This window comes from Zonotrichia leucophrys, chromosome Z, assembly GCF_028769735.1.
Source record: "Zonotrichia leucophrys gambelii isolate GWCS_2022_RI chromosome Z, RI_Zleu_2.0, whole genome shotgun sequence".
Taxonomy (NCBI): domain Eukaryota; kingdom Metazoa; phylum Chordata; class Aves; order Passeriformes; family Passerellidae; genus Zonotrichia; species Zonotrichia leucophrys.
In genome coordinates this window covers 24030245-24056970 of record NC_088200.1, presented here as the reverse complement: position 1 = coordinate 24056970, position 26726 = coordinate 24030245, and the positions used below count along the sequence as shown (strand labels likewise).

The following is a 26726-nucleotide window of genomic DNA, read 5'->3' as shown; positions in this document are numbered from 1 at the left end:
GCCTTTTAAGCCTGGTCTGTGAATGATTATTTCTTAGTTCATTTCTTAACAGCAAGCTGTGCAAGGGGTTGGGATTCTTCTGTATGAACCCCTTTGGGTTCAAACTTAGAAGAAAACATGAAGAATAAAAGAGATCCCACAAGCCTTTATCTTGAAAATGTGCTCCACAAGCTCACTAGTGCAAGTTCAAGTATTTAGGACTCCCATTAGCATGATGGCACAGAAAACTGCATCGCCACCAGCCATAGCCTAAAAGCATACCCTCAGATGTACCTGCAGCTGTCTCAGAATTCCAATGAATCAACCTCTATCAGAATGCAATTCCTGGTGTAACAGCAGCTGTAGTATATTCTTCCTTTGTATTCTGTTCTGTGGCTACATATTTCAACAGATATAACCAAGTTTTAAGGGTTCAGGCCATGAACTGGTGCAAGGCAAATTCACGCCCCTCATTCCATCACTCAGATATCACCAGCTGGAGCAAACTGAAGTGTGTGAGAAGACTGAGGAGCACCCCCACAACCCATCTGCTGCATAAAGCAACTGTTCTGTTTTGAGATGTACGCTCTGCCAGCAGACAGTGAACTCAGATAATGTAGGAACTCTTCATGCAGTCCTAGTGTTCCCTTTTTGTGGTCTGTCCCTTTACCTGCCTGTCTGTCACCAGAAGTCGTGGGGGTGAGATTGCCTTCAGAGGGAGTGGGAATTCCCAAGGATCAGTTAGACAGGCAGAATGCTGAGAGCAGCAACAGCAGCCAGTGGTTACTTGAGAGTACCTTGTGGTACTCAAGAGTCCTATTTTCTGTGCAAGCCCCTAGTGAAGACATCTCCTCTCAGCAAGGTTGTAGTTTGGTGGTGAGCAGCAGTAAAGAGAGAAGGTGAAAAGGAACATTATCTACAGCTGTAGATCCATAATTCATGCAGTGTATTGGAGAATTCCCAGGCTGGTTTGTACCAAACCTAGTGCAATCCATTTCAAATACTTTGTTGTTCACTATGCATAGAAGTACCTTCAGTTAAAAATCAAAACCTAAAGCTCATATTACAGCATAATAAAATAACTTGCCTTTTTCTCTAAAGACTGAATCATATTATAAACTTGTTATAAAGACTAGATCTCTTGGCTTTATGAATTCAAACCCAGCATTACTACAGCACACCATTATTACAGTATCTCAAATATTACAGTTCAAAAATGCAGAAAGTCTGTGAATCATTAACAAAATAGTTTCAATCATGGGGTTTTTTTTAATATAATGAGTATATTGAGCATAATGAACTTTCCAACGTAATGTATCCTACTTTGCTAATATTTACTTATGTCTTTTAAAGGATACTACATGTATATAGAGGCATCTAACATGGTCTATGGACAGAGAGCATACCTAGTTTCAAGATCAGTAAGAGGAACATCTGGAAAACAGTGCCTGACATTTTTCTATCATATGTATGGAGCTGGGACTGGATTATTAAGTGTTTATCTAAAAAAGGAAGGGGATGATGAAGAAATACCTTTGTGGAGGAGGACAGGGGAACAAAGCATCTCATGGCTAAGGGGACTGATAGAGTATGAAAGTGATACAAACTACCAGGTAAGAAAAAAAAGCAAGAAGCAGTCAAACTGGAATATTGAAATGAAGTATGTATTAGAATCCAAGTTTTGTATTGTTTAAAAAAAATTACAATAAAATGTTTAAATGTAGGTGGCATTGAATGGATACCTGAAGAACATGAAATAATGCAATATTTTACAAATGAAGTTAGGGAGGGATTTATTAAAGACATGATTAAGTTGCAAGTAGGAAAATAGTTATGAATTCAAATGTATTTAAATGTATTAAATGCTATTTTAAAGTACTTAAATTTAGATGCTATCATTTTTTATCAGTAGTGATAGGGCTTTTTCAAGATCATTTGTGTAATTTCTTTTCCTTCAGTTGTCTGTCCAGATTTGACACAGCTACTGAGCTGTGATGAAATGGCAGCTTCTTGTAGGATGATCTTTCTAAGGGGGCACCAAGGAGAAGGAATGATGCAAAGCCAGAGGTCTGTCCAAGGAGAGGGGAAAACAAAAAGCAGAGGAAAGGAGAGGGGAAGGGAGAGCAGAGGAGGGGATAAAGGGTATCCCTTGAATAGGTTGCATGGCTATTATTTTTTTCAGTCCTTCCACCATTTGGATTAATGAAAATTTGTGTTTCACTTTACAGATTATTTTTGAGGCAATCCGTGGTGTGTCAATAAGAAGTGACACTGCTATTGATGATATTCTGTTCCAGGCAGGACCTTGTTTGGGTAAGTTTCAAGACACTTTGTAAGAGATATCTGAAATTCCCAGTGCTTGTTTGTGGGTGAGTGATGTTTCCCTTGAGTCTCCATTTGAATTTAGTATCAGGCTGCTGGGTTAGTGCAGAACTTTTACCCTCTAATAGGATGTGAGATCATCCTCAGAATCTCAACTAGTAAGCCAGTGGCTGTAAACTTTTTAAAAACCACATGACAATACCATTTAAATCCAGCATGCCAATTAAATTCTGCTGTCAGTATTCTTATGTATGACAAAAATAAAAATAATTACAGTATTTCTTCATTCTTTGTATTCCAGAAGTGGAAGAAATTCAGTTCTCATCAGGATATCCAGACAGCTTAAATGAAATTGAGTATTAAATATAGTCTGCTGAAAGGAATGAAGCACATTGAAGAACTGTATGTTAGAAAATGCACGAACTGCCTGTTTTAAAATATGATTTAATTAAATACTGCTCTGGTTTGAATACACACCAATACATAGGAAAAACTTGGAGCACTCATGTTCCTTGCCTTTTCAATGAAATTATTGACTCAGGGCTTGTTAGACCATAATTTTTTGATACTATTTCCTCTTCTGCATGAGGTATCAGTTATTACATAAAGACTTCCCATTTTGCACAGATCATTCATTTTTAATTTTTTTAACGTTTCTGGTATATAAGTAAAAAGAGGAAATTCAAGTTGCACAATTGAAGTCCAATATTGTGTTACCTTAAATCTGCATTCAGTGAATGTTTTGTGTTGGGGATAGAATGGATTTTTGTTAAGAAAATTATAAATGCTTTGAAATAACAAAGAAAATAGTGTTAGCTACTAGTATTATCTTACAGGTTAAGTGCAATTATTCTCAATGACAAATCTCTCTGGGAAACTTAATACTCTGCTGGCAATTTTTTGTGATAGTGTATTATTTTACTATAACAAATATATTTGTCAATAACAAACTCACTTCCAGTGTTCAGTATAATTCAGCATGAGATGCTGGCCTGTGGAATTATATGAAATGAAACACTTTAAAGCCATAGGTTTTCTGGGATGAGAGTCTTGATGTTTTTGGATTTCTTTTATTAAATAAGTTTGTACACTCACAGAGAATGCACTTACACTTTGCCCAACCACAGATGTCTTGCAATTATATTAATAGGAAATTAAATTCACGTCTTGTTATTTTTTAAGGTTTTATGTATTTGTGTGTAAGGTTTTTTTAAAATTTACTATAACTTCCTAATAAAATGAAAGTTTGAGTATCATCCTATTGCTCTGCTCTATATTTCATACTAATCAGTGTAAGGGGAAAGAACTGAACCTAATAAAGTAGCCTGAATTCATTATTTTTAACATGAAGAGAATGAAATGTGTGGATCACATTACCTAAGAAGGCCAACAAAAAGTAATCTGAACTGCTGCAGGAAGCTATGTACTGCGTGGTAGAAATTATTCTTACAGCCACCATATCCTGATCCTTTCAGAACAAAGAATATGCTTTTCCTAACAGCCTATAAGGATCAACAGCACCTGAGATGATCTAGGCCCTTGCATCTTTTGTAAATTTTCATTTTGGTGGCAGAAACAATTGAAGAGAATGTTCAATGTAATACGTTCAATACTCATGCATTTATTTAACCACACAGATTGAAGCCATTTTTTGGTTCCTAGAGACTCAGGAAGAGCCAGAAGGAATTGGTATCTTATCTGCCTCTCCTAGGTACCTACAGTCTCCCTAGCCAGCTGCTTATGAACGTCACTCTTGCTATTATTCAAAAAAGAAAGCAAACAGAAATAATGGACTGTTTCCTATGCATCAACACAATTTTACAGTTGTTCTGTAAAGTGCATGTTATGTTATCAATGTTTTGTTCAGCTCAAATTATCTAAGCAGAAAACAAGTGAAGATGAAGTGGTTCAGATAATCAGACTTGGTGGTTCTCTGTATGTAAATGAAATGAAGCATGAAGTACAACTGTTAGGCTCTATCTCTAAAGTTTTACATAACTCTGCCTCACTCCATCAAAATAATCAGATTTAGGCTGATAAAATAAAAGCCTAAATGAAGGACTCTAACCTGTTCTCCACTGAGTAATTTCTAGGGACCTCAGTGCTACAGTGATTTTATCAGTATTACTGAAGGAAATACTTATCCACAAGGTGTGAAGCATTGTCCTGATGAGGGGAGGGGGACAGGGGGGGAAGCAAAAAAAGGTGGGGGAAAAAACTCACCAAAACAACCAAACCAAAGAAACACCTAAGCTCTTCCCTAAGTTGGGAACATCACCTTTTCAATCATTTTTTTGGCAGGAATTAAAGTACAGAGGGAAAATTTGAACGGTGGCTTTCATTTACTTCAGTGTCTGATGAATATCAGTTCATAGAATAGGAAATTCAGAAACTAGTGAAAGAATGGCTACAAAACATTTGAAAACTGGGTATGGTGCATTAAGATTTCTCCACTAGCAAACTTCAGTTTTATGGTGAGATAAAAAAAATATTCTATTAGCTCTGTCCAAATCGGAAACTCCTCATGCAATTGATTTCTGCCCTGGAGTCATATTTATTTACTATTTTTTCTTTTCTTCACTGCTGCAGTAGCTGTACCAGTACCACAGTGGGGCAAAGAACAGTTCTTTTGAGACTTGCCATACCAGGCCTGTTTAATGTCTGAAAATTCTTCAAAAGCTAGTGAAGACCTTACAAGTAATTGCTTTGATCCCAGTTGTGTCACAGTCTGTAAAATGGAAATGAAAAAAACCTTGAAAAGCAGGTAAATGCCCCAAGAGGTAATGGGCTTGTATTTGATTGCCATAAATGTAGCTTTGTGCTGGACTGGAGCCCAGCTTATCCTGAGATCAGTGTAAAGCCCTTTTATTGTCTTCCTGTTCAATATCATCCTTATTTTAATATTGGTTTTATTTTTTAAATATTGACCTATTAATTTTCATTTTATCATTATCCTTAATAATGTCCAAAAAGACAAGCCAATTCAGATCTCATTTACACCAACAGAAATCCAGAATAACAGCTGTTATAAAATGTCATTGTTATCCTGTCTCTGTAAAGTAAATGAAATGGTATTCTGACTATGGTGTCACACCAAAATAAACCTAATACAAACTTCACAATAATGAATATTAATAAAGACATGTCAAGCCAAGCACTGAAAGAGCTGGCATTTTGTCCTGGATGTGAGCAGCGCTTGCCAGTGTGACTGCCCTCACCCAGGAGACGCAAAGGAGCAGCGGTGTAGGGCAAAGCCTGGAGAGAGCACGCTCCTCTGGCAGTGTGACAGACACACTGAGTCCTGTTCCATCTCTCATGTTTTGAGAGAGAAAACCTGACTCTGATCCCACCTCAAAGAAAAGACAAGCCGTCTGTTGTGATTCCCGGCCGGATTCCCCGGCCACTCAGGAGCTCTCCTGAGGACTCAGCCTCGATTCCTGGCTCCGGGGCTCACCCTTGAGCTGTGTTCCCAGAAACACCCGGGAACAACTTTTGTCTGACAGCCAGTCTTGCAATGTTATCTACCCGAACCATTAGCCTGAATCATGGAATCACAGAATTGCTAGGATTAGAAGGGAGCTCTGGAGATGATCTATACCGCCCCGCCCTGCCAAGGCAGGGTCATCTACCGCAAGTGACACAGGAATGTGTCCAAGTGGGGCTTGAATGCCTCCAGAGAGGGAGACTCCACAACCTCCAGAGAAAGGCTATTACAGTGCTCTGCCACCCTCAATATAAAGAAATTCTTCTCATGTTGAGGAAAGCTCTTGAGCTTTACTTTATGGCCACTGCTCCTCATCCTGTCGCAGGACACCACTGAAAAGAGTCTAGCAACCTTCTCTTGGCATCCGCCTTTGCATCAATGAGATCCCCTCTCAGTCTTCTCCAAACTAAACACGCCCAGCTGCCCATAAGGCTGCAAACGAACGCAGGGAACGCGGCGGTGGCCGGCCCGCACGGGCAGCGGAACGCGGAGCGGGGCACCGCTCCAACCCGACCCCCGCAGGGTGCTGCGCCGCAGCAACGGGGCCACAACGGGGCCACAGCAACGGGGCCACAACGCCCCGCCCCGCCCCGCCCCGCCCCGCCCCGCCCCGCCAGCCAATGGGCGCCGGCGCTCCAGGCCAATGAGGAGCTTTAGGGCGGCTCAGTCCCGCCCCTCCCCTGGGAACCGGGCCGAGCGCGCGGCGCGGGCTCAGCCCCAAGGGGGAAGGAGTGGCGGCCTGGGGGAAACATGGCGGCGGCGCGGGAAGAGGGAAAAGCTGTGAAGCGTCGTGAGTCTCCTTACGTACTGGGCTCCATCGTCAGGGTCTTAATGAAGAACTTCCTGTAAGTGAGCGGGGGGCGTTTCTTCCCCCTTGAGCGGCCGCGGCCTGCTCCTTCCGCCCCCCTGTAGAGGGGCCGAAGCAGCGCAGCGTGGTCGCGCGGGTACCGAGGGCTGGCGGGGTGGGGGGGGTGCAGAAAGCGATGTTCCAGGGAAGGTGGTGTCTTACTGGGCGTGGGGCGCTGGGAGACGCTGCTGTGTGGGTGACGAGTCCCAGGCGTTGTCAGTGTCGCTTTCCTGGCAGCGCATTCCCCGGTGCTGGGCAGCCTTGCCCAGAGACGATGGCTCCTGTCGGCCGTGCAGCCTCTGCGTGCTCTTCGTCTCTCAGACAGGAGGCTGCCAAGCACTGGAGAAGGGGAGACTGCAGAAAGCCCTCGTAAGGCAGTGGCGACGCCTTGAGACCCATTAGGATGAAGAGTGTGTAGTCTTTGCACATATTTTTTCCACCTGCTCTGTACTGCGAATACCATGGTTTTTGGGCGTATTTGGACCAGCAGGAATCCTCGGACCATTTTCTTAAGGCTCCATGCTAGCCTTGAAAATCTTCAGTAGTGTAGTGCATGAGTCACGTATTAGGTGTTAATTGAAACCTCAGAGATAGTAGCTAAATCCTCCTTAAGGGTTCACGTACCTTCTCTTCCGCAGGTATATGGTTTATAATATTGCGTTGCCATTATGCACTTTGTACTCCTCCTTTTGTGGTAGTATTTCAGCTCTCTGTGTTTGGCACAGTTCAGGAATAGGAAATTCGTCAAATGATTCCTTTTAAATTTAGGGTGTTAACTTGAGTTTGCATGGATGAGTTTGGTCTCATCCCATAGTTACTATTGCAGTAGGCATTCTGGATGCACATGGTGAAAGATGTCTAATGCAGTTAGGAAAAAACCCCGTACACTGGGGATGATTTGATACGAGTTGAACTCCAGAAAGCTACTGCATTATCTGTTTTCTGTCTTCTTTTTTGATGCATAAAATAAAATGAGATCCTGGTAAGTTTATTTTAAAAGTTATTATTCTGTTGCTAGATTTTATTCTGCACAGTCACTGATTTTAAAGAAAGTTCTGAGTACTCTGGCTGGTGGCAATGTCTTTCATGGTGTTTCACTGAAATGTTAGTTTTCACTCTCGAGACTATCTTACAAAATGGTATTTCACAATTGAGTCTAAAGGAGGTAATTTTATCTGTTTAATAAAGTAATGAAATGTTTCTAAGCAAGTTCCTTTTTTTTTTTTTTTAAAGGTAATATAGTGTTTTAAAATTCAAATTCTTGCTGTGCTTTCCAGGACATACACTGTCTGTGAAGTATATCCAGGGCCCAGCCTGAACGTGGTTGTTGGTTCTAATGGCACAGGCAAGTCAAGTATTGTTTGTGCCATCTGCTTGGGACTGGCTGGAAAACCTGCTTTCTTAGGGCGAGCTGATAAGGTAATTAGAGCTTTTGTAATTTTCATAGTTCAGGTGAATTTCATTCATAGCACTGTCTAGCAGAGGATGGAGGAAAGACTCTCTTCCTTGATTTACTTTACTTTTATAAAAAGTGATGCATCTGAATTGAAGAGTAACCTGGTCCAGAGCCAAAGAGGAGTTATTTTAATTAACTACTAGCTGTCTTGTATAAATTGTGAAATGAAAACACCTAAATTGTAGGGCAGTCTGAGTTGACAAGAGATTTTATTTGAAGATGACTAAGCATCCACGGTGGGGTAGAAAAATGCCACTTAATGGCCTTAACATTTGATAAGAAGTACCAACTAAAGGAGGAATAGACAAAGTCTAAAATAAATTTCAAAATACGTAGTACCTCTAGAAATAACATACCCACTAATGCGTCTTGAAAATTCATCTGAAAGCATAGAGGCACTGATCTTTGATTTAAATGGAATTTGGATTGTTCTACTCTATTTTCACTTTTTACTGTCAAGATAAGCATTGATGTAGGAAGTAGGAAGGTAATATCTTGACATTTTCAAATTTTTGCACTTGCTTTCTTGGATATTCTCGTTGGATGCAATTTCTCTGAGTAGGTTTGGAGCAATGAATCTGGGTGCCTGAATGATTGCACACATTGAAGCTGCTCAGTCATAAACAAATGGGAGCATGGGAATTGACTAGATGGCAATATTGTGTGTTGGTATTTCTCTTTAATTCTCATGATGTATTTTCATACTATTAGAATTGTCAGTTCTAGTACAGGTACTCAGCACTGTCTTTTCACTTGTCTTTGCTCCCCAAATTCACAAGAACTTCTTCCTGTCTCTGGATCTGCTGTTTATAATTTGTTCAGTTTTGGAGGCTCAAGTTGATCAGAAATTGTGTGGAGGAGGTTCTAATGCTGATGGTGGAGGATAGTAGTGTCTTCCTTTATTTTTAGTTATTGCTTTATTTTGCTTTTAATTGTGAGTTTTCAATAAACTACATTGTTAAGTAGCTCCATTATACAAATGTGTGTTCTTGTAAGATAATACATTTTATTTTGAAATTTCAACTTGTAATTTAATTTTGTAGGTTGGTCTGTTTGTGAAGCAGGGGTACATGAAAGGCGTAGTGGAAATTGAACTGTAAGTAGTAAAACTCTTTCCTCATGTGCTTTTAATTGGATTATTTCCCCACACAGTAATTCACAAACTTGTGAGAAAAAAGTTTGTTGTGCAGAGGTTTGTCTTTAAGCTTAATTTGTTCTTTTTTGATATCCACAGGCTTCGGACCATAAAGTTATTTAGTTATCACACAAGAAATAAGCAGTGATGGATACTCTTGATCTTGCTTTCTGAAGCATTTCACCTTGTCTTGATGTACAAAAAATGCATAGAAAAAGATAGTTCTGTATGGTGTGTTTACCTTTTGATTACATTTAAGGTTCTGATGATTTTGTCACTACTGCCATCACTATGTGGTGGTTGGAATTCTTTTCATTAAAGAAAAAGGACAAAAGCCTAAGTTTTAAAACCGATTGTTCCATCTTCACTTTCTTATATTGATATTGCTGGAAGGAGGGGCTTGCCTACATTCTCACTGAAAACATCACATACGGATAGAAGTAAAAGAAAAGATCTGACTAATTCCATGTAATACAGTCTTGTAGGTAAGCTGTGGCAGAACAGAGCAACTGGAAATCTTTTGGACTTAAAATTTTATTAGTAGCTTATGCATAGGGCAATATTACATGCATCTTTTTTTGTGGATGCTATGGCACAGGTGATTTTAACAAGCCTTAGCCTAGTCTGTTGCCCTGAATGAAAGAGAAAATAGAGATAGTGACCTGATTCATAGCCTGTGTTAATTTGCATAACAATTGGCCACCCTGATCAGAATTTTAGAGAAAATTTATTTTCTCTTCAAAGAAAATTTTATTGAGACAAAAAAAACCTGCAGCAGGCCTTGGAAAAATTTTTGTCTGTCCATTTTGGTTATTGTGGGAATGATCAAGTATGACCTTCTTTAGTGTTTGTCCAGACTAGATGTATTCAGGAGATAGGATGTCTTTCAAGTAGATGGTGCAGTTGTTTTAACATAAATATATTCCAATGTTACTTGAAATTCCAGAGAGAATCTTGCAATGTGTGAAGATTCTGTGTTTCATAGCTCATTAGACCTAGCATGTCATGGTTGCAGTGTAGTTGAGTTCTTTGTCTGATTGGTAGAAAATGTTTGAATGCAACATGTAAGATAGGAGATGATGCCAAAATTGCTTTTTTGACAGGAACTAAAAATTGAAGTTCTGTAGGCGTGTGTTGCCTTTGTTGAATTTGGCGCTTGAAATGTAGCTAAACCCAAGTTATGATAGTGAAATGATTTTATTTTAATGAAAGGGAGGAGCATGGCTTTGTACATCTTTGGAATGAAGCCTCATAAATTAAAATGAGGTGATGCCGGAAGTAGTAGTTCAGTAATCAAGAAATAGGATTATGTCCCTATGGTGCTTAGTCCAAATACCGGCAGCAGATGTGTACTCACTTCATTCTTAAATGTCCTGAGGTACATGGTCACTCTGCAAGTCTATATTCCCCATCCTTAAGAGTGTGCTTAACAGGCACTAGGCAATTTTTAAATCAAAATGGTAAACCAAAATTCCAGGAGTTTGACTTAGTTGTTATTGCTACATCTTGACCAGACTAAATTTTTGAAAATAGGTATGGAGCTAGAAAACTAATGTATCTTCTGTGGTTTTTAAAAGCAGAAAATGAAAATAAGTATTTTTGTGTTGTATGCTATTTTTTTCTCTCATTGAGTATATATACACAGCTTACTGATGTATTTCTGTGTACTAAAACTTAAAGATGTACTGTACCTCCTTCACACCAATTTTAAAATTTATTATTGTCACACAGATTATGCTTTTATAGAAACTGTTCATATTTGTAACGACTTTTAAGTATTTCATACATTCAGCATGAGCATCTCATTTATGTAAGTAACTTCTGAGTTAAGATTTGCAGATATTCTTGATGTTTCCTATGTGAGTTTAGTTCATCACTGAAGTACTGGATATTTTCTGAATCATGAAAATAGGAATCTGATGCTACTGTCCAGTTAATTTCTATTAAATATTTAGCTATCTCTAAATTTTAACAATACTTTGACACTGGGTAACCTTTAAAGGTGGAACACTTTTCAGATGTTCTTGGAAGTGTAAACACTTCTTTCTATTAATCAGGTTTCAGTCACCAGAAAATATTATTATCACACGTGAGATTTATGTGGTGAACAACGCATCAGTGTGGTATATCAACAGAGAACCAGCAACCCTGAAAACAGTGGAAGAACAAATTGCAGCCTTAAACATCCAGGTGGACAATTTGTGCCAGTTTCTTCCTCAGGTATGAATCAATTTTGAAAGATGGTGTGTGCAAATGGAGTCCTGTGGTTTGAGAAGATTTTGTTGCTGGTTAGCTTTAGCAGCACGGTGCCTAGTTCAGTGGGACAGCACAAAGAACAAGAGGGTTGAGGCATCCATGCTGATGTGATGGTGAAAGAAAAGAGGAGCTGTGTGACCATTAAAGCTCACTAATTGGACAATTTTGTACATGTTGACTCTGAAAGGAGAGATGCTGAAGTTCCCTGTCTTCATGTTCAAGTAGCAGCACTTGCTAATACAGCCTTTCTGGTAATGTCAGCACTTTGTTGAGCATAGGGCTGAATGATGTATAGGATTGAATTATTTAAGAGTAAAATCATTCTAATGGAAAGTAAGTCTTAAAGAAGAGAGATTAAAGAATATTACTGGCAGTTTCTGTATTTGAATGCATGTTAAAGCAGGTCAGGATTCATGTGTAGAAAGCTAGGTTGCTTCACACTGCACCATAAAGTTGTGACAGATTCCTTCCCAGTTCATGTGGATCATCAGGAATGATACTGAAAGGAAACCTTATCAGAGCCTATTCATGGGGTTATTGTTGAATTCAAGAAGACAGAAGAGCATTAAAGTTTAGAAAGCTAATACTGCAGAAATAAAAATATGCCAGCTGACATATCGTTCATTTTCACCTGTGTACAGTATTTGTTTGGAACTTCCAGCATACTCTGGTAAAACACCTTTTTCTTTAAAAGAACTTTTTCTCTTTAGTACAGTTAGTTCAGTCAATATTACAGTGTTGATAGTTCTGGTTTATTTGTTCTCTCCCAGTGTACCAACAGCAAGCACACTTCTTGCATCAGTCTCAGTTTTGAGCAACTCTGCTCAACAGAGTATTTCAGAGTATTTCAGTATTTCAACAGAAATACTTAAATATCCTTGTCTGCCAGCTTTGATAATAACTTCCATGGGGCTTAACTTTCCTGTTAGTCCATTTATACTGCAAAAGATTTACACTGCAAGGCTGCTTCAACATCCTGAGAACGAATGTTGAAGGACTTTTCTGGAAGGCTTGATGGCTACTCCTTGAGATGGTCATTAACTATGACAGAGTTATTTAGCATAGAATAAATCCAGTATTACTGTATTGCACTGGTCTAACTAATCCTATATTTTTTATAACTTTTTAAAATTTTGTAGGACAAAGTTGGAGAATTTACAAGATTGAGTAAGGCTGAGTTGCTCGAAGCCACTGAAAAGTCCATTGGTTCTCCAGAAATGTACCAGTTGCATTGCGAACTGAAAAATTTCAGAGAAAAGGAAAGAGAACTAGAGGTAAATATGTTCTTTAGAAAGCAGCGAATGTATGAAAAGTGAAGTAAATATTGCCCTGACATGTAACAGAATTAGAAAGTGGTATTTGTTTACCAAGTCTGTGGTGAGTTAATTTTACCAAATAATATTCTTGTCTCAGAACTTAATCACTCTGACACTCGCATGCTTGTAAGTACAAAGATGTGTGCAAATGGTCCAGACCCAAAAGATGAGGAATGCCTGTTGTCAAGTACTCCTTTCTTTGGGATTTTTGACTGGCAACAACTTTCCTAGACAAATATTTTGTCTTCTATAGGTCATTGGCTTATGAATTAAAGCATAGTCCTTTGCTTTAGTGTTGCTCACTTCCTCGAAAAAAAGAGACAGACAAAAAGGAAAAGGACTGGTGTTCTGGGAACAATGTCTGTCCTTAGCCATACAGGCCATTCTTTTAATCCTTTGTTCTCCTGTTCCTGTTGTTTTGGATGGCTCCCCTCCACTTACTGCTGTACTAAAATGTCTCCTCTGATGGTAAATTTCTGCTTTAATGTACAGGTGAGATGCAGACTATTTTCTGGGAACTGTTTAGATACTGTAAAACCTGAAATTATATATTACAGAACTTGTTCAGAGAAAAAACCACCTCATTGGAGAAAATGAAGCAGAGGGTTGAACGGTACAAGCAAGATGTTGAAAGATACCATGAATGCAAGCGCCATGTGGACTTAATAGAGATGCTTGAGAGGAAAAGGCCATGGCTGGTAAGTTTAATTTTCAGTGTCTTTCTCACTTAACCTGTTTTCTCTAAGATTGTGAAATTAGAAATAGGCCAAAAGTTGCTTTAGAAGAAGTGTGACTGGAGTAATTTGAGTATCATTGCTTAATGCTTAGTGCAAGCAGGCCAGTTCTTGAAATTCTGTCCTTGGTCCAACTGTGATGTTTGCTTACATACCTAGCTGCATAGGTTGCTTCAAGTAGTTGTTCAGGCACCTGCACATTTAGGAAAGCCAGTAGTGCTGGCCAAGAAGAGTAGTACTCCTTTTATTCTGTGCAGAGGCAACTGGTTTAAGCTCTAGACAGCTCTACTTGCTTCTTCAGCTGTAACTTTTTTATGGGTTTTTTGTTAAAATTTTTTCGCGGTTATGTTCATCTTAATTTATTAGTTGAAGTTTAGTGTGCATGACAGACATATCACTGAATTTAAGTTGCCAATCTCAAAAATATTAGCATTTGAGCAGAAAAATATTTAAACACATTTGAAAGAACCTAGAGTAAAGAGCGGGTCATTTAAACAAATCAAAGTAAGTATTTCTGAGGAGCACTTTAATACTACCTTAGTTTAGTGTTGAATGATCAATCAGATGAAATTATTCTAAACAGCTCCAACTGATGGAGATTTCGCTTTACTGAAGCAATATGTTGTTTGCAAGCTTAGAGTTAATTATATTATATATAAGTATAGAGTTAATGAAATGCAGATATAGAACTTCCAGAAAACTGGATTTACTGCTTGTGAAGAATGCAGAACACTTACTTTTGCAATTTTGCATATAATGAAGCCTCATATGGCTGTGCAAAGAGCATTATGGCCTTTGCATCTTGAGCAACTGGGAATCCCATCACTGCCTTCAAATCATATTGCTAACAGCAGGGGGATTTAGGAGTAGCAGTTTAAATAGATGGATGGTGGTAGGTGTTAAGGAAGTAGGATATACCTTGTGTGATGTCAGTACTTTCTGAATGGTAGGATTTTTTCTTACTACATGTGTTAGCCTGCTGTTGCATAATAAATGCAGACTGATGCTGATTGTTCTCTGCTGTAAGATACTTGCTTATACAGAGCTCCAAAGGCTTGCTGGACACTGATAAAGGAAGACTAAGCTAATGATTTTATCTGCTGTCAATTAAGTTGCCTTCCACAAACTAGAGAACATGGCTATTTGTTATGTCATACTTAAGCAAGTTTAGTTAGACTTTGATTAAACACCTTATTTCCACTGCTGTCTTCTAGACAGTTTATATTGCTCAGTATGTTAAAGGCTCTTAGTGGTTGCACTCAGTTAACTGTAACTTTTTGCCCCCGGAATCCATGGAAACAACAGTGTGCTTTGACACCTTGGTGGAGCTCTGATTGACAGTACAGAATCAGTAGTGTATATTAGATTGACGAAAAAGAGAAGAGAACGGAAGGTAAATATGCACTTTAGAGATGCTGAGAGCAGTGACTATACGGAAATTCTAATAAATTTTAACACAAGATCTTTCACGTACTTAATTTACATTTGAAATCAAAGGGCATTGATGTAGTTGTTTTACTAGGTAGAGGATATCTGAATTACAGGCTATAATAAAATTTCACATTCGGTTGCTGTTTTGTGATTTGTTAAGCTGTGACAGAATTTTTAGTTTTCTCTTACATTGCAAAAATACCAAGCTCTTTCTAAGAGAAGAATTGCATTGTTCTGCAAGAGCATGAGTTGTTTTTTTTTGTTTTGACCTAGCACTGCTTAGTCCTTAGAATAAATTGATGGGTTTGTGTTTTAAAATGGGTTTTACTGAAATTGAGAATAGTATGGGAGTTTATTCATCCTTCTGTTGTAGCAAAGACTCATTGGCTTTACTAAACTATTTAGCTGCTATTTTCTTCTCTGGATTTAAACCAGATTCTAGGGATTGGAAGTCGATTGTAATTAATGTACTAGAAGAGTAAGATGCCCATCAGTAGATAGAAATGTAGAGGAACAATGTCTACGAAGTGTCAGTATCAAGTGGCTGCTTCAAATCCGAAGTGGTGATTTGATGTGAAGATATTTCATTTGCTCTGTCCTCCCCTAAATGCAGATTTCAACTTGAATAGTAAACACACCTACCTGTTGAATTTACCTTTGTAACCAAGCAGAGTAGCTACACCTGAAGTTTTAAGTAAGCTGGAAGGCAGATGTATAAACACTGCATGATGTTGTGAAATAGAGAAACAGACAGCCTGGAAATATGATAACTCAAATATGACATTAGACTGCTTTTTAATCACAGACGAAAAGAGAAGTCTGGTGATGAGCTTTTTCATGTTCTGATCACTGTTGAAGTGCATTTTAATTCAGAAGACTCTACTGCTTTTTACCTGAGGAAGATTTTTTTGTCAAGCGATTTTTTTTTTTTTTTCTAGACAGTGACAGCTGTTTCTATATATGGAGAATTTTACCCCATTTTCACATATAACTATGTCTAATAAGTTTGGAACATATACTTTAGGTTCCATAGAACTCCATAGTTCCTAGAATCATGTCATGTAGTTTTGAAAATGTGTTTTGGTCGACCTACGTCCATTCTTCTTTTCCTCTCTTCATGTTTACAATTGGTTTAAGGTGCAAACATCTCTTGAGAAAGCTGGAATGCTTTCAGATTTCTGCAGGTCTTTAGTGGAATGCATAATTACAAGCATCAAAGTTACTTGAGTACAGATACACAAGATCTCTGTATTTTGATTGAGTCAGAATTTCTTAAAATATTAAAAGCATTTGCTCTGTAAAAATTACGTCATGACAGTTCTGTGGAACTTGCTTGTACTTTGTATTTGTGGAATCTGAAGTGTAAATGTACATGTGTGCATTTGCTTTAATCTTGAAATAAAATGCCTTACTTAGAGCAGAGCTGAATTTTACGCTTAATCTTTCAGATAAGTGAAAATATAATCCTTTTATCTCTGTAAATTTGTAGCACTGGCTACTGATTGTACTTCACAAAATTGCGGCAGCTTTCATCAAATACCTTTTGACGTTATGAAAAAGATACTGTCAAGAAAGACCTTGGATTTTGTAGCCTAGGTTGATTTATCTGTGATTCATCAGGTTAGTTAAGTAGCTATGAAAAAGTGGTAGCACATAAAGTCAATTCACTTGTTAAAATTAGCTTCCAGGTGATCTTAATGTAAAATTATTATTATTACTATTACTGTTGTAATATTAACCTCCAGGGCTTGGGATAACTAGGCATATGTTCTGAATTAGGGGCAAAGTCACACAGCCTTCCCTTCCTCTGTCCCCCTGCATACCTGAATCTACTCCTCTCTCTGGACCTCTGAACATCTTATTTTTTTTCCTCATGAAGCTTTCATGGAATGTATGGTTCTCTTATGTTTCTTAGTTTGGAGGGGCTGGGGAGAGGTTCCCCTTCTTTTTGTTCCTTCCTTTTTTAATGTTTTTTCTCTCCAGAGAGTATAACACACACAGAAAAATCACTAATAATGACTCCTTTAGCTTAAACTACTTTCTCTACAAAATTCCCATCTTCTTGAAGTGGAGGTTCTTGGTCACCCTACTGCTTACCATCTCTTTGCTCTCATGAATGTATCTTGAGTTAAACTTCCTTGATAGCAATGGCTTTGTTGTTTGTGGTGTGTGGTGGAGTTTTTTTCCCCAAAAGTATTTTGTTTCCCCAAAACTCTCTCCCCTTGCTTGGTTTGCTTCAGCAGTGGCTGTGTCTGTTACTTGCTCTGACAATCTGTCCAGCTCGTTTCCTTTCCTTTCTCCCAAAAGTGTCTGTCGGAAGTGAAGAGAGACGAGCCCATCCTATTGATGATCATTGGTCTCAGATTTATTGATCCAGCTTACATACTTTTGTAGTAGTGTTAATTAAGCTCATACATATTGCAAAAGCTGAGCTCATCATTGGTTACAGATTACATGTCAACCCCTCCTTTGTGGCTACATTCTCAAAATACTTGTGGTTTTCTTGTTGAGGCTAATACTTGTTTTTACATCCTGCTGTTGACTACGTTCAAGGGTGCCATGTTTTTCACCGTGTTTTTCTTGTTATTTGCTCAAGGACGCAGTGTTGTTGTTTTTCTCATAAGGGAAAAGGCTGACAACTTACTGCTTACAGCTGCTTTTTACTGCTTAACCAGCTGTATATGATCATGGCCTTTTTCCTCAAGCCACGTCTGCACAAAACTCTCCACAAGTGTCTATGGTTATTTGCACCTTGGCTTTTAGACTCCTGTGTAAGTAGTCTCAAACTATGAACAGAGAGGGGCTAAGGGTTTTTTTCCATGATCCCAGATGAACTTGGAGACAAGGTAATTGCAGACAATTGGGTTGTTTCTTCTAGTTGATTGCATATTATGTAAGAAGTATTAATAATGTGTCCTTGTTCACTGGGGACTGAATGACCCCTATAACTATTTGTCATTTGAACTAGTAACAGTATTAATTACATAGTTGCTGTAATGCTAGTTTCTTAAAGAGATATTTTTCTAAAACTCATGAACAGTTAAATAAAACCTTTGGACAGTATAAAACTCTGCAATAGAATACAGCAGTTTTTAATTGTTTTACTTTCAACTCCTCCAAGGAATATGAAAACCTTCGTGAACAGCATGAAGAAGTGAAACAGTGCCGAAACCAAGTTCAGAAAGAACTGAAGTGTCTGAGAGAAAAGCAGGCCCCATGGACAAGAAACATTCAAAAAGCTGAAGAAAATTTAAACAATCTGGATATGAAAACCAGAGATAATGTAGGTATTGAAGTTCTTGTTTAACATAGGTAATATTTCAGGTTCTCTCTGTTCAGCTTTGTAAAATGTAAAGTAATAACCTCTTTTTTCCTAGTGTGTCATAATGATGTTTCAGCAGAAATTTTGCTGAAGCACCTGTGCCCTTGGTTCTTAGTGCCTTCTCTGTGTCTGTTCAAGGAATATATTCCTTAGTAAACCTTTAGTAGCAGTTCTTCAGTCTGCTCTTGGTTTTGTAAAAGCAAATCTTTAATGTACAATAAAGAGAAATTTTAAAATCTGCTGGGATATATTGTTTGTAGTTTCCCCAAGTTAAGTACTTCCAATAAATTATATGCCTGTTTTCATCTGTCCTGTGGTTTGGATTTGTGGGATGTTCACTCCTCTTATCTTCTTCAAATATGGTTTATTTAAGGTAAATTACAACTTTTCTGGCCTAAAAGCATTCCTCTAATATTGAACATAATTGCATAAGTAGGACTTCATTTTTTAATTAGACAGTAATTGTTCATTAGTTGTGAATATTTTTATGCATAAGGGATTTTAATGGTAAACCTACTTATATGTTACAGTTTATATAACAGCTGCTCTTCCTGGGTTTATGAAAAAAAATATTATTTCCATACGGAAAATAAGAGTACTGTAATTTCCTGCAGGATTTTGACTAGTATTTGCTATTCAGACTGCAGAAGTCATTGTGTGTATAAGCTGCACAAATTTGTAGTGGATAACCAAAGTTAAATGATCCCATGAGAATGTTTGTTTGCTGCAGTGAGTTCTGTTTGTAGAATGGGGGTCTGAAACTTCAGTGGCATTTAATGCACTGTGAGTTAATAAACTAGTTATATGCTTTGTCAAAAAAAAAAAGCGCCAAAATACACACCCTTGCCCCAAATAAAAAACAAACCCAAAACCAGAGCAGAAAGACCAGGCAAAAAACTCCTACAGATTGTTGTTCACAACATTGTTTTTGTTGTGATAAATGCTACACTAACATTAGGAAGTACTCAAGTACCTCATAATTATAAGAAAATTCTTTGTTAAAAGTAATTGGGTTTTGTCTCCTACAGTATTGCAAGAGTTTATTGTGCTGTGAGGCAAAATACATCAGTGTTCCAAAATGTTGTAGTCTTGCTGCTGTTGCCTTTTTTTGGTCTGGTTGGGCTTTTTGTTTTGAAGGTTTTTGTTGTTTAAGGGTAAATGTACTTTCTTGGAGAAAAGTTAACATCTGGAAAATTGAAGTTGATTTTCATAATGCAGCAATGCCTTCATGCTTGTGAAGTGATAAACTTTGTTCTCATTACTTGGTCTTACTGTGTTAGGTTTTACCCGTATGTGTCAAACTACTCTCTTTTTTTGGAACTGGGAGCAGTTCTACTTAATCATTGGTACCTCTGTTCTTGGAAGTATTGGGCTGTATTCACATCAAAGTAATCTTTTTTGTTAAAGGTTGTACTTTGTTTCTATAAGAAACCTAGGACAAACAGTGATCATTTTAGTTTGAACTTGCAGGGAGCTTGCTCAGCATAGGCACTTCCTACAAAACAGTGGAAGAAAACCTGAGAGAATGTTCGAGATGATTAATTTATACTCTTGAATCAGCATATTTTTCTTTTCAATCTAAACTTGTTGAGTAAAGCTTTCATATACTGTATATTCAAAAGGTTAACTGTGTGCTAATTAATTATTAATTAATGAATTAATAATAAGTAAATAATTTATGTCTGGAAATTGGATTAGGTACATTTGTTCTACAGTATTCCAGTAGCCAGCAATACAAGAAGAAGGAAAGAGGATAAATTGGAAATAAGTAATTTATAGAAGACTTACTGAGATACTCTTAATACGACTTTCCAGTGATGAGTTACAATTTTGTATTTTATTCATAACTAATAATATTCTTTATATAGTAGTATACTATGACGCTTCCAAACCTGTTTTTTCTGATGTTAAATGATATGTTCAAGTCTAGATTGAATGATTATAATTTTGTCTTGAGCTCAGAGTCCAGAATTGTGGAAAAAGATGTAAGGGAATATATTATATATGTTGTTATGGCATTAGTTATTTGCAAGATACCAGGCAAGTTAAGAAGATCTGAGACACGTATTGCTGCTTTCTGGACTTTCACGAAGTACCTTTTTTTCAGCTGCTGAAATGAATTTCCCTCACACATACTTTGAAACTTGGGCTGTTGAAATGTCTTTGGAAAGGAGAATCAGTGCTGGTTGCACTGTCAGGAGATAGTTTTGATGTAGCATGAAATGGCTTTAAGCTGCTCTGTCATGATTAGTTCCTCACCTTTTCATAGACTGCTTGAATTTTTTGTAACTTAAAATTCTGTCTTTGTACAAATGCAGCCATTTGGCAAGAATTTCACAGGTGAATATTCTGTGAGCCAGAAGGAGTTGATTAGTTTCAATTTGGCATTAAAGGAAAGCAGTTTAATATTTAAGTCTGCTCTATTCTGGATACACAGATCTGTAGGGAATATAATTCTCTTCAGATCCTTTGCTCGAGGCTTATATCCATTATCAAATAACTTTAATTCTGACTGCTTCTTGAGATCTTTCTCTTAACATGAGGATATTTATGTGAGAGCGGAAATAACCACACCTTCATTTTGTCTTTCTTGAAGTTTGTTGGCAAAAAGTCCAGTATGGATTTGTAGTTTTGTCTGGAAGGAGCTGAACAGCAAAGAAAGGTGGAGTAATTCTGGGAATTATATTAATATATCCAGACATTGTATTACTTTTTCTCCTGTTTCTGTGTGTAAAAACCCTTTCAATTTCTGGATTAGAATAAAAATTTTTAGTAAGACTTGGTGGTTTGAGTGTGTCATGTAGAATGTGGAAAAAAGAAACTGACCCATTTTATAGGAAAAGTTTGAAATGTTGTATTTTCAGAACAGTTTCTTCAGGCTCTTTAAAGGCATTTGAACAGAGTTAACTATGTAATGCAGTTTTCTAGCAATATTTAATGGTGTAAAGCAGTCTTTTTTGGTTATACAATGAAAATCATAAAGACAATTCTAGCTTTTTGTCTGTTCTGTAGATAGGTCTGTCTAGAAACATATAACTGAAAATACAGTGGTAACTGAAAAACAGAATTGCGGTTCCGTAGTAGTGCCCCAATTTTGAGAGCCTTCAGAACCATTTTGTGAACATTGTGTATCAGTTTCCTGGAGAGAGCTTCCTCTTCAGGCTGCCTCTGTGAACTCTTTGAAAAGAGCATCACAGAATCATTACTTCATAGCAGTCAACTGCAAGACCCAGATGTATTTCTTCTGTGTTGACTTCATGCAAACCGTCTGCACGAGTCTTAAAATTTGGGGGCTTTTTTGAGGTTGGGGTAGAGAAAAAATTCTGCATAGTTTTATTTTCTCCTTTTTTTTAATGCATCTTAGTGTTTTCAGTATGACTTTTCATAGGAAGACATTTCTTCTGCTGGGAGTGCTGTGTTGGTGTCCATGTCTGCACTGGAATTTACTTGGAATCTTTCTGTCCTTCTACAGTGTTCCAGTATTCTCTTCACAGTGCTTCAGCCTTGAGAGTTTAGGGAAGGAAGAATGCAGTTTTCAGAGAAAGGATAGTGTATTTTCCCTGTGTTCAGAACTCAGCTGTGTGAGTGCCTGGGCAACCTGACCTAATAAAATCATGCTCTGAGAATGGATGGGACTGGGTAATGCCAAGAAATTCCTTCCAACCTATATTGTTCTTCTGCTTTATGGAAGCTGAGCATAGAGAAAGAGCAGAGACATGGATGCCTACACTTGAGCCAACAAATTATTGAGCTCAGTTGGGTAGGATCTAGCTCTAGCACAATGCAATTCACAGGTAGGATGACTTGGACAAAACCTGGTTTGGCCATCCTGTGCCTAGGAGCTTAAGCCTTGCTTGCTCTTTAGTATCACCTTTCTTTGCAAAATGTGTTTGGAGAAGGAGGCAAGAACATTTTATAGTTGTAGGCATCTGAATGTAACATTTTCATTGAAATCAAGGATGGAGGTATTTCAGATTAGGCGCATCCTCTCTATGTCATGCCAGAATTTGCAGACCTATAGCAGAATGGTTGTGAACAGTACAATATGAATGCTGTTATGCAAGTCTTGACAAATTGCTGAAATTATACATGCTACAGATACAGTTAAGAATAAGAAGTGGGTAAGGATGGCTTTGTCAGTAGTAAAATGGGGAGTAAATACTTAGTTATGTATATACAAGATGTTCTTAAAAATCTGGCTACTTTTTACAAATATAACTGAATTTATTGACTGTAAATTTAAATATCTTGCTGTATGCAGACTGCTGAAATCAGAAATATTTCCCAGAAGTGTAAAGAGAAACAAGATGCTTTGGAGATGAAAGATAAACAGGTAAGAGTGTTGCTGACTTTTCTTGGTGTTTGTTTTTGGTTTTTTTTGTCTGCTCTTCTGTTAGCAGAGTGGCAAATTTCTATGAAGATGCTGCAAGTGCTTGTACTCTTCCCTCCCTCTAGTACACAGTGTATCTTTAGAACTCTATCAGTCAAACGGGAATTACTAAGAGAGAGGTGTATACTGCATGAATTATGTTGCCTACTAAAATAGACAGTGTGTATATATATTGATTGACAGAAACATATGCACACATGCCATTTGTGATAGGCTTTGAAAAGCTGCAGCCTCTATAGTGTGAGAAGTTACACCGTAGAGGCTGTAGGTTACTGCTTCTAAGGATATACATATTGCATCTTGTAAAAGAAACATCCTTTCAAGGCTGTGAAACAGTCTCATCTATGCACTTGATCAAGAAATGCATAGTAAATGAAATGTATAAGGATGCAAAGTCAAAACTTCTAAGTTGTGTTTGGGCTATAGATTTTACTTAATCATAGACTAAACTTCAGATGTATTAAGCAACTGTTAGTCAGTTAATTAACCTTTGAGGTTCTGCTTTTGTGAAAATGAAGGAACTTCAAAAATTGATTTATAGGCATGATTGTATTTTTGCTTGTGTTCTTCAACTGCCGTAGTGCTATTGGAACTGTGTCATAGTGCTGTTGGAACTGTAACAGACTCTTGGGGTTTGAGTGCACAGTTATGTAACCATTTAATAGCAGTTGCACAGGTATCCTAGGTATTTGTTGTAGGTTCTGTATACCAAACTCATTTCTTGTTTGAAATACTCCAAATTTTTAGATTGAAGAAATTAATCAAGCATTCAGAATGAAAAAAGATGAAGAAAGAAGCAGGCAGAAGAAAATAGACCAAACTCAACAAATAATACAAGAGTGGCAGAATGAGCTGGATACAATGGCAGTCTGTGAGAATCTTCAGCCACAAATTGATGCTGTTAATACTGAGCTGAAAAAATTACAAGAAGAGAAAGCAAATATTGATAACGATGTTAGTGATCTAAGAGCAGAAAAAACCAACCAAGAGCGAGAAGAGAAAAGTAAGTTACTTAAGGTTTTTCTTTGTCAAATTATTTTATTATTTTAATGCATCTGCTTGTACAAAATCTCCTTGTCCTGCTGTAGTGAAATAATTCAAGGTGTTTACTTCAACTACTACTTGTAGTTGGCCTACATGTATAGCAGTCCTCTCTCTTGTTAACAGCTTTATTAAAAGTAACAACTACTTTCAAAATTGAACAAGAAGATGCAAAATTTAAAATTGACCTTAAAACTATCCTTCAAGGAATCAGTATTTCTGATATCTGAGTAAGGAGAGTCTTTTGGCTGTTTGGAGGTTTGGGGGATTTTTTGGTTAATAAGGAAGGTCTGTAGTTAGCAGGTTGTGAAAAGCAATCCCAGACCTGATGGAGAAAGCAGTTTGCTTTGAAGAGACAATGTTTTAGCTACTTCATATACTGTATGTAGTATGTTAGCTGCAGATGCTGCAATTCTCCTTCTTAGATGAACCTTATTTCCAGAGTTTCTTTACATTAATCCGGGATTTACTATTAGTCCTTTCTAATAAATGAAATAAAATTTAAAAACTGAAGCTTGACAGCTAGTGAAGGTGTTATATACATATTGCTCAGTGAATGTTGCTCATTTGCACATACCTGTCTGGCAATCCAAGAACCCTAGAATCCAAGAAGAAACTGAGATAGGGAGTCCAGGTGACCTAGGGAAGGAGACACTATATTTTATCTTGAGTAGCACAAAATTCTCAGGTTCTGATCTCTGTCTCTTCTGAGTAGTAGATGTTTTCATACACAGTCTCTTGTCACACATTTTGTTTTTTGCTAGCATGAAGTAACAGATATTTCACATTACTAGTCCTACTGTCTCTTTCTTCTGGGGAAGTTTTTGTTTTTGATACAGAGGTAGGACAGGTTTTGAAAAAACATACTTCCATGGCAAAATTCATGTGTTTTTACTGTGCTTACCATATTTTGTTAATCTTTAGATAAGTTTTTAATTGTGTTTTAAGCTTTTATAGTTTTATTGATTTCTTCAGAAGTAGCAGCATCTCAATTCTGGAAAGAGAAACTTAGTTCTTTCCATTTACCAACAACCTTAGTTTTGGAGGACTGTGGTCACTAGATACCAGAAAATGCTGGTTATAATGTGTACTTACTGTGGACACTGTTTAAGACATTACCTTAAATTACAGGAATAATTGATCGCCTTGGACAACTTAATAATATAATGCATGTGAAGGAAGAGAAGCTTAAACAGAGGTTCCAAGACACGCACTCTGCTCTTATGTGGCTAAGAAAGAACAAAGACAAGTTTAAAAAAAAGCCTTGTGAACCCATGATGCTTGAAGTAAGATGATTTACTTGCATACCACTCTGTAAACGGTTAGATTATGTATGTCTTGCAAGGCTTCAAGAATGACTGGGAGACTTTTAAGACACGTCTTGGAATGTACTGCCAAGTACATGCAGGATATTCATAATTAGATTTCCATAGGCAGTGTTGTAATTGAGTAAGGTGGGATGGCTCCTTTCCTCCACAAGAAGATGCCTGTTGCAGGCTTCTTCTGCGGTGCAACCAGTTATTATCCAGTCTTACTACTTAAGTAGTTCTTAGTTGCTGCTTAAAAAAGCAGTTGCCAATTGAGTATCTGCCTTTACAGCGCAACCTGCTCAGCTGTGCTTAACTTCCCTCTGTGATCTCGGAGTAGTTTTTTTGTTTGCTCTACCCAGCCATTTAGAAACACAGAAATCAGTTGCTGGTTTTGTTTTGTGTTTTGGTTTGGTTTGATAACTTTTGTATGATCTAGAAATAGCAAGGCTAAATTTTCAAAGAGGATATTACTTTTTTTAGTGCAATACATGCTTGCAGTATATGCTCTATGTAATGTGAAGAGGATGAAGATCTCCAGTTGCACTTTGCAGAATTGCAAACTTACTTAATATATTGCTACAATTTAAATTAGTATATCAGAATATTTATATACAAATTCTTACACTTGGTACATGTACTGGGGCTGTTCAGAATTACTTTTGTTTAGAATAGAATCCCAAATATTTCTTGTTATCATTAGAACTTTGAATTCTCCCTGAAAGACCACATCAAGATAGCTTTATAAGTGCTTCAATAGGGATATCTCTACTTTTACATATGGCCTCACTAGCCTCTGTGGCATCAATTGATGTGTGGATTTGTTTTCTCTCTGAGGTGTAATCCTGCCTATCAGTCAAGCCCCAGGCAGCTGCTCACTCACTGCCCCTGTTCAGAATTCAGTAGATAATCAGAAGAGTAAAAGCTTAGACAGCTCATGGTATAGACAATTTAATAGGGAAAGCAAAAGCCATGCACACGAGGAAAGCAAAACAAGGAATTAAGTCACCATTTCCATGGACGGGCAGGTGTTCAGCCATCTCCAGGAGAGCTGGGCTCCATCCTGTGTGGCAGTGACTTGGTGTCTTGGTTTTGGCCAAGGACAGGGTTAAATTTTGGTAATGCTTGAGAGGATGTGTGGCTGAGAGGGTGTGGCCAGACCCTAATTTGTTCCATATAACTGCACCTCTTTGCAGGGTGGGTGGGGGAAGAGACTCTTGCTGTAATTTTGCCTTTCAGGTTGGGAGAAGTCACAGTCGGCAGTCAGCATTTGTTGGGGGTGTACATTGTTAGTCTTACACCTTTTATTATTGAAATTGCTGCAGTTACTGGTTGCTTTCTTATCTTATTGCTCTTTCCAGTAAATTATTCTTATGTCAACCCATGATTTTTACCTTTTTTTGCCTCCAGTTTTCAACTCCATCCTGCTGGAGCAGGAGGCAGGGAGGGGACATGGGGGGCAAGCAGTGCCATGATTTTAATGGGCCTTCTAAATTGAAGAATAGCATTCCTAAACTATGACATTTCGGAAGCCATCACTCCAAGGGTACCTCCTTCCTCTCACATTGTATACTGAGGATGATGATCTGGAATATCCCTTTAGTCAGTTTGGGTCACCTGTTCTGGCTCTGTTTCTTCCCAGTCTCCATCATCCCTGCCCTACCACTGTGGCATCACAAAGAGCAGAAAAGGCCTTGGCTCTGTGT

At 37.8% G+C, this 26726-nt stretch overlaps 2 protein-coding genes across 5 annotated transcripts in view; both read left to right on the top strand.

The window, feature by feature from the left end:
- Positions 1-3413, top strand: part of MAMDC2 (MAM domain containing 2) — a 55275-nt gene extending 51862 nt beyond the window's left edge. The window contains exons 12-14 of one of the 2 annotated variants that reach the window (XM_064735552.1): positions 1333-1592; positions 2208-2292; positions 2603-3413. In XM_064735552.1, coding sequence (XP_064591622.1) covers positions 1333-1592; positions 2208-2292; positions 2603-2664 — 407 coding nt within the window. In that variant the 3' untranslated portion in view covers positions 2665-3413. Of the gene's footprint in view, positions 1-1332; positions 1593-2207; positions 2293-2602 lie in introns of those variants that run through there. The other variant, XM_064735553.1, reaches the window with a different exon arrangement.
- Positions 3414-6473: 3060 nt separating this feature from the next.
- Positions 6474-26726, top strand: part of SMC5 (structural maintenance of chromosomes 5) — a 43366-nt gene continuing 23113 nt past the window's right edge. For all 3 annotated transcript variants that reach the window (XM_064735860.1, XM_064735859.1, XM_064735858.1), the window contains exons 1-10: positions 6474-6630; positions 7910-8051; positions 9132-9184; positions 11281-11443; positions 12619-12753; positions 13353-13493; positions 18082-18243; positions 22544-22615; positions 23420-23675; positions 24845-24999. In XM_064735860.1, the coding sequence (XP_064591930.1) occupies positions 6536-6630; positions 7910-8051; positions 9132-9184; positions 11281-11443; positions 12619-12753; positions 13353-13493; positions 18082-18243; positions 22544-22615; positions 23420-23675; positions 24845-24999 (1374 nt within the window). In that variant the 5' untranslated portion in view covers positions 6474-6535. The remainder of the gene's footprint in view (positions 6631-7909; positions 8052-9131; positions 9185-11280; positions 11444-12618; positions 12754-13352; positions 13494-18081; positions 18244-22543; positions 22616-23419; positions 23676-24844; positions 25000-26726) is intronic.